The 8,221-nt window shown below is 46.7% G+C and overlaps 1 protein-coding gene across 1 annotated transcript; it reads left to right on the forward strand.

Annotated features, from left to right (window-relative positions):
• The first annotated feature begins 821 nt into the window (after positions 1 to 821).
• On the forward strand, positions 822 to 1,781 carry LOC102440363 (olfactory receptor 3A2). Its single transcript, XM_006106614.1, has one exon. The coding sequence runs from the start codon at positions 834 to 836 to the stop codon at positions 1,779 to 1,781; it is 948 nt and encodes a 315-aa protein (XP_006106676.1). The 5' UTR covers positions 822 to 833.
• Positions 1,782 to 8,221: the final 6,440 nt, after the last annotated feature.

Raw genomic sequence — 8,221 nt, forward strand, 5'->3', positions numbered from 1 at the left:
CCGCCCTCCTTTTGCCATCGCAGATCAGGGGGCTGCAGGCCAGTCGGCACCCCTGGCCCCAGTGGTCCTACACCCCGCTCTCTCTTCCTCCGATTGCCATGGCGATCACCAGCACCCCTGCCGGGGGTGTCGCCTGACCTGCTGGGCTTTCTGATGGCGATCACTGTCTGGGGGATGGGCAAAGGCAGCCTGTGGGCTGCCTTTGCCCGCTCCCCAGCTCTTGCCTGCCACCATTCTTCTGTCTTTCCCCTTTTGCCTCCCATCACTGCGCCTATGTATGCAAATTAGCCACGATCTTTGTTGGCGGTTAACCGCCATCTTGGCTGGCAGTTAATTTGCATATCACCCTGATTAGCCAATGGGAAGGGTAGCAGTCGTACGATAATTACCATGTTTCTCTTTTATTAGATAGGATTATGCACAGGCCGAGAGAAACCTGTATTTCAACTTCTGGGCCCTGACAGGGAGGAAGTTTTCCTATTTATATCTTTTTACCTTCATTGTCTCCCAAATATAGGGTTTTCCAGTCCCCTTTGCAAGTTCTTAAAGAGCCCTATGTGCTGGGGCTTTGAGACCTCAACAAAAGGCCTGGCCTGGCACCAGCACTGATAACTTTGTCTGGGGAAGGTTTATGGCCTCTCTGGAATGGGAGTACTCTTCTTTTTCTTATTATTGAAGCAAGCAAGCATTTACAGGAGCCACGATAGCAGGATTAAAATTTCAAACAGTAGTTTTTGTACAAGATAGATGCTTCAGTTCAAAACATTTATCTGGAGTAAATACATTAGGTGGACTGAGGCTTCTGTGCCTGGGACATTTCCTCACAGGGACTCATGGATCCAGAAGCTGCGACCAATGGGACTGCCGTTACTGAGTTCATTCTGCTGGGCCTCGTTGAAACAGAGAAGCTGCAGTCTCTGGTCTTTGTACTTTTCCTCTTTGCCTACCTGCTCACAGTTGGGGGCAACCTCAGCATCCTGGCTGCCATCTTGGTGGAGCCTAAACTCCACACCCCCATGTACTTCTTCCTGGGGAACCTATCAGTTCTAGATGCTGGATGTATCACCGTCACTGTTCCTGCAATGTTGGGTCGTCTCCTGTCCAACAAGCGTGCAATTTCCTATGATGCCTGCCTCTCCCAACTATTTTTCTTCTACCTTCTGCTTGGTGTGGACTGCTTCCTGTTGACAGCCATGGCCTACGACCGATTTCTGGCAATCTGCCTGCCCCTCACCTACAGCGCCCGCATGAGCCATTCAGTCCAGTGGATATTGGTGGCTGTGTCCTGGGCCTGTGCCCTCACCAATGCACTGATCCACACTATTGCCCTAACTACACTCAACTTCTGTGGTCCCAATGAGGTCAATCACTTCTACTGTGACCTGCCACAGCTCTTCCCGCTCTCTTGCTCCAGCACCCAACTCAATGAGCTGCTGCTCTTTGCTGCTGGTTTCATAATGGCAGGTACACCCTTGACTCTTATTGTCACCTCCTATGTCCACATAGCAGCTGCAATCCTACGGATCCGCTCAGTGGAGGGCAGGAAGAAAGCCTTCTTCACATGTGGCTCCCATCTCACTGTGGTTTGCCTCTTGTATGGAACTGGTATCTTCAACTACATGCGTCTGGGTACAGAGGAGGCTTCAGACAAAGATAAAGGGGTTGGAATTTTCAACACAGTTATCAACCCCATGCTGAACCCACTTATCTACAGCCTCAGGAACCCTGTTGTGCAGGGTGCCCTCTGGCGGGTAATCACAGGGAAGCGGTCACTGACTTAATAAGAGTTCCACTGTCACTTCCTCCTATTCTCTCTTAGGAGTAGAGGAGAAATCCTCTGGGGCCAGTAACTAGGACAAATGATTCAGAACTGTTTCTATCTCTATGAGCATAAGGATTTTTTCTTTTTTGGTAGGGGATAATAGTTATTGCTTCCCAAAGAACCTCTGCCCAGGTATAGTTTATAAATATGTAAATTAATGCTGTCACTTCCCTTGACAAATTATAACTTCAGTCACTGTGAGCTCCCTTCTCTGGGTAGAAGTGAACCCTTGGAAGCCCTGAATGTCTACAGGTACAAGTCCCATAGGAAATGACTCTTTGGTTGGTTATAGCCTGGGTTTCCCAAATATTCCTGCAAATTCTCCCCACCAGAGTGTCATCTGATTCCCTGGAGTTCAGGTATAGTTGATCTGTTAATAAAACATAAGCCTAGAGATCAGGATTATTTTACTTATCTCATCAGGCTCCTATAAGTCTAAAAATGCAGCTCATCTCTTTCTATCACACAAAGATGCCCTGGAATATAGAGGGGACAAATGGGAACTAAATGGTCATGTGTTCTCTAGTAACTCTGGAGAGCATGATTCCTGTGTGCAAATTAAAAAGAAATCCTCATCTTAGGATATGTTTAATGATTTTACAGAGAGGGAAATAGAAAGTGAAATATTGGTGTGAGAGAGAAACATTGTTCGTTTGCCTCCCATAGGTGCACCCACTGAGGTTCAAAGACACAACCTAGATATGTGCCCTGATTGGAAATTGAACACACAATCCTGAAGAATGTCAGAAGACACATTCTTCTTCTGTGTCCTCAGAGGTAGGCCCACTGACCTCAGTCCAACTGCAGATCTTGAAGTGACCCCATAATCCAGCTCTTACCCTTTGAAGCATAGGCTAGGAACACTTTTGCCCACCCAGTGATTTGGAGGAAGACAGGGTCTCACAGGTAGTTCTGCCAAACTCGGTCTGACTGTGGTTCTTGCAGAAGCCCTATAACCAATATTGTATTTCAGAGAGACATCTCAGCAGTTTATTGGGACCAGCTCCAGGAATCTCTGCCAGAAGATTAAACCCTTAAATCCTAAAAACTGCTCCCATTTCAATGAACTCTTCCTATTCAGCCTTACATTCTATCTACTCCTTCATTCCTCATGACCTGTTCCCATGTTGCTCCTGTATAAACTGTAGGAACTTCCAGTTTATGCCATGATATAATAGCCAGTATATTTAGTTTCTTATTACTCCTTTACCAAAATTACCATAAAGTTGGGGACTTAAACCAATAGGAATTTATTCTCTTATGGTCTGGAGGCCAATCCAAAATGAGACCTACAGGGCCACCTTCAAGGTGTCAGCAGGGAAAATTCTTCCTGGAGGCTCCACGGGAGAATCCATCCTTTGTCTTGTGGCCACATCACTCCAATCTCTGCTTCCATCATCTTATTGCCTTCTGCTCTTCTGTAATAAAATAATTCTACTTGTCTATTATAAGGACTCTTGTTTTTGGGCTCTCTTGGATTAAATAGGACAAGCTCCCTAGCTGAAGACCTCTAACAATCTACAGTCTTTTTCACCATATCAAAAGTTGATTTTAGGAATTAGGGCCTGGATATGTTTGGGGGCCATTATTCAGCATGCCACAGCCAGATATGGGAATTTTTTTCAGGAGATAATTATTTTCTCTTGAATTATAGATGGGATTTTCTTATGCCTAGACCTAACCCTCATTTTTCTGGAGGCACTGAGGAGAAATGGGAGAACTTTTTGAGGAGGATGAGAATCACCTCCTTTGCATGGTCTTTGCAAATAAATAAATAAATTTTTAAAAAAGGACTCCCTCTAGCAAGGGAGCAAGGATACCTTTATCAGTTGAGTTCAGGAGCATTTGATTTTGGGGGTTCCAAATGCTCATGCTCACCTTCTCAAATTTCCCCATCCAGGACTCAAGGTCTCACCCCTTCCTTCTAAGGGCTCTGGACTTAGCATAGGAGATGCAACTAAGCTACACATTCATCATCCCTTATAGCTCTACCACCCTTACAATTAGGTCCAACGTTGGATTTTCTGCACTGTCTGCCTTGTGGCTGCTGAAGATTAATGTCTCATTAAGTGTTGCTATGCAAGTATCCTGGCTTTCACAACATACCTTGTTAGCTGGCTGACCTAGGTTGATCATTCTATTTTTTCAAGACTTGTAAGAAGTTTAACAAAAGCCACCCTTTATTTTCAAAACTCCACTATTCTTATAATTACCATCTTTATATATAAAAGCCTAAGCGACCGAATGAACAGTAGACTGGTCACTATGACACGCACTGACCACCAGTGGGCAGATGCTCAACACAGGAGCTGCCTCCTGGTGGTCAGTGTGCTCCCACAGCCAACCTCCTATGGCAGGCCAACCTCCTGAGGTCCCTCCCCCTGGCTGGCCTTGATTGGCCCAGATAGGACTGGGCGAGTCAGCCCTGATTGTCCCCAATCGCAGGCCAAGCTGAGGGACCCCACCCAGGCATGAATTTGTGTAGCGGGTCTCTAGTCTATATATATAAAAGGCTAAGTGACTCTCTGACCAACTGTCCATAAGTATGACGTGAACTGACCACCAGGAAGCAGACACTCAACTCAGGAGCTGCTGAGTGACAGCAACTTTGCAGAGTGCCCTCCAACACTCTGAGACCCCTAAGAGGAAGTGGGAGAGCCAATTTTGGCCTGATACCCGCAGGCCAGCCCAAGGGACCTCACTAACTCTACAGATGCCCTTTGAACTGCACGCTGCCCCCAAGTGTGGCCAGCTGGGGATGGACTGCAGGAGGTTGGCTCCAGGGCATGTCAAGCCCTTCTTGCCCAGTCCCACCCTGCCCACCATCTTCTAATTAATTCCCTTTCAATGTGCACAAATCCATGCACCAGGCCACTAGTGGTTCTCATAACATTAGTGAGCTAGAGCTAACACATAAACTAGTGTTTTGCCTTTCACCTGTACCTCATCACAACCTACCACAAGCAAGTGTCAGTAATTATGCTAGGGGTTATCACCAGCCCCACTTATCCCAAGCAGTCATGAATGGTCCAGTTCCAGAAGTTCAGCTGGAGAATGTGCTTCCTAGGGCTATCCTCTGGCCAACTGTCAGACTTGGGCTCCCACCAAAGCAGAGCCCAAGACAAGATGCATGTGCAATTTAAACAGGAAGTCATCTCAGGCAGCAAGATCAAGTTTATTTATTTGGCAGGTGGTCTCAGGAAGCAAGACTGAGGCTATGAAGAGAGTGACACAAAGAAGGAAGAAGTACCCCTGACTGAGGGTCATTTCCAAGGTCCCTGCTGTGGACAGCAGAGACTGGATTGTGCAAGAGCATATCGAATGCCTCTCAGGGTTGCCTGGTGAAGAGGCAGTGGGGCGTTATCCACTGACTCCTGTCTCCTACTTTCAAGTTGTCCTCTGCCCACTGAGCTCCACATGTGCTCAGACATAGTGAGCCTCCCAGGCCCATTGTTCATGATATTAGGGGATTTCAAGGAAGAGGCTACACTCTGTCAGCTCACATTAAGCAGAAACCTACAGGGAACAGTCCAGTCCAGCCAGGGCTGAAATCAGAAAAGGGCCTAGAAAGAACTGAGTCAGAACATTAGTTCTGTCTACTCTGATCTCCTTCATAGAATTGTTGTGAGGACAGATACAGACTCCAGGCATGTAAGGTTCTGACTACACTCCCATGTCTGTATCAAGAACACATAAATGTCATGTACTGTTGAACCTCTACTAGCAGCTTAATGAGTCTTAGTCCATTAATAATCTTCACTAACAACCTGTGATAGAAGATATGCTCATTTCACAGATGAGGAAACTGAGTCCCAGAAGGGTGCAACAGCTTGTACACAGTCAAACAACCAGTAACCAGAGGAGCAGGTCTGTCTACAGTGCTTTTCTTCCTGCACCAGGCGTCTCTGCTGGGGGAAGAGAGAGCGCTCTCTCTTGGGGGATGGGGAGTTGGGTGAGTAGTTACTGGTGGGTAGAGGGGTGGGGAGAACACATGTCTCCACCTCACACATCTTCTGTTTGTTAATCTGTGACCTTGACCAGGGCTTTCCATTTTCAGGGGCCTGGCCTAGATCATCATCTTGATAGGCAGCCTCCCTGGGGTCCTTCTAGTGGTATAGCTCTTTACCACCACTTCCAGAACCATTACAGGCGCCCCAAGGCACAGTCCCAGTAGCCCCCACTAACAAGGCCCTGAGGGGGAAAGCACCACACTCCTGAAAACTCATTAGAAAAGTGGGTTTGGAGAAAACTTCTCCCTCTTGCCTCTCTTCTGGGTCCTCCTCCTCATCCCAGGGCTGATGCAAGTCTGGGAATGAGCTTGTTTCTGCTCAAAGGCCCTGCTTGGGGCTGGCCTCTGGGAAAGAAAGCTTGTCCCTAGGAAACGTGTATCTAGTCTTAATTACACCTCTAGTTGGCTGGGTGACTTTAAGGATATGGACCAGTCCTGCAGGCCTCAGCAACCCACCATTAAGTGGAATTTATATCACCTCCCCCAATTCCCTGCCATAGGCCAGGGCAGAGATAAGGCCTTTTGAAAGGAAATCTAATTACAAGAAGGTGTAAGACTTGTTGCTATAGTTATGAGGGCTTGAGTTGTTTACAAAACAACTTGTATCTCTCCCCAGCTATCCCCTCTTTCCTGGGAGGGCTCATTTCTGAGGTCTCCCCGGAGGATAACACCCAGTGAAAATAGACCTTGGATAGAGAAGCCGTCAGCTTCCTTTTCCTCATTTTCTTTTATATCCTGGTAGCTCCTCATTTTCTGAGTAGATAACTGAGTCTGCACAGCTCATGGTTTCTTCCCTGAAGGAAACCCACTGGCTCCTATGCTCATGTCAGGGTGAGTATTCTCAGGGATCCTTCCTTTGTTCCTCTGTTGCCATCAGCTCAAACCCAACTCTCTATAGTGCAACTGATGGGAAGCCTTTTCAGGGAAAGATCTGGGAAGATAACACGGAGGTCCTGGTTCCTCTCTGGCCCCTTTGCCCATGGCCCCCTTTCCTGGATGAAGCCACCTGCTCCCCGTTACTCTTAGGGGAGAGTGTGAAGGGACTCCCTGAGTCTAGTTCACTGCCCAGGACGACTTCATCAGGCAGCCTGCAGCCTTCACTCCAGTCTCAGGCGTTGTTGAGCCTTTTCATCACTGGGAGGAACTGGTAGAGGTGGAGAGCTGTCTTCGCTCAGTGAGGAGAACCTGGGGCTCATTACAAGGCCCCAAGGGTGGTCATACAGGAGGGCTCCTCATGTTGGGCATCATGGTGACCTTGTCAGACCCTCTAGATCAGCGGTTCTCAACCTGTGGGTCGCGACCACTTTGGGGGTCAAAGGACTCTTTCACTGGGGTCGCCTAAATACATCCTGCATATCAGATATTTGCATTATGATTCATAACAGTAACAAAGTTACAGTTATGAAGTAGCAACAAAAATAATTTTATGGTTGGGGGTCACCACAACATGAGCAACTGTATTAAAGGGTCATGGCATTAGGAAGGTTGAGAACCACTGCAGATGTCTCTAGATCAGGGGTGGGCAAACTTTTTGACTTGAGGGCCACAATGGGTTCTTAACTTGGACCGGAGGGCCGGAACAAAAGCATGGATGGAGTGTTTGTGTGAACTAATATAAATGCAAAGTAAACATCATTACATAAAAGGGTACGGTCTTTTTTGTTTTTAGTTTTATTCATTTCAAATGGGCTGTAGTTTGCCCACGGCTGCTCTAGATGATTGCAGGTCATCTCACAATCCCACTGATTTCAGGTAAGTTGTACCTCTGGGCACCTGAGGGTTGGTAGCAGCTGTTTTGTTGTTCTTTTATCTCTGATTATAACTTACTTGTCTGGAAGGTTTCACCCTCCTAAGGGCCTTATTCTTTTGGGTGATTAACATGAAAATAAACTTATCCGTGTGTGAATTGCTACATTTCCTACCTGTTCCATCAAAACTAAGGAAAGCAGTAGTTAGTCCCTGCAGCAACCTTTCAACCTGTACTTGCCCCTCCCTTCTCTCCATCAGACTAATGCTTAAAAGTCTTTTGGATTTTCAATATGTCACAAAGCCTTCCATGACAACTCCAGCTCATTTTAGAGCCCTCCTTCTCAGAAAATCCTATAAGCACTTGAACCATCATTTATGTATTTAAGAAATATTGACTACTACTATGTGTGAAGTATTATGGAAAGTACTGCTATTGGAAAACTGAATCAGTCTACAGAGAATTAGGAGAGATATGCTTTTTAGAGAAGTGACTAAGCTAAAAGGTAAACAGCAATAAGTTCGTGATATAATATATAGTGGTAGCTGAGACAGCGAGATGCAGTGACAGAGAAAGAGGGAGAGGGAGGGGGGAGAGAGAGAGAGAGAGAGAGAGAGAGAGAGAGAGAGAGAGAAAGAGAAGG

The sequence above is a fragment of the Myotis lucifugus genome, unplaced genomic scaffold, assembly GCF_000147115.1.
Source record: "Myotis lucifugus unplaced genomic scaffold, Myoluc2.0 scaffold_864, whole genome shotgun sequence".
Lineage (NCBI taxonomy): Eukaryota > Metazoa > Chordata > Mammalia > Chiroptera > Vespertilionidae > Myotis > Myotis lucifugus.

Excerpts from the sequence above, each read along its gene's own strand:
- LOC102440363 (XM_006106614.1), top strand. The coding sequence starts at position 834 with ATGGATCCAGAAGCTGCGACCAATGGGACTGCCGTTACTGAGTTCATT.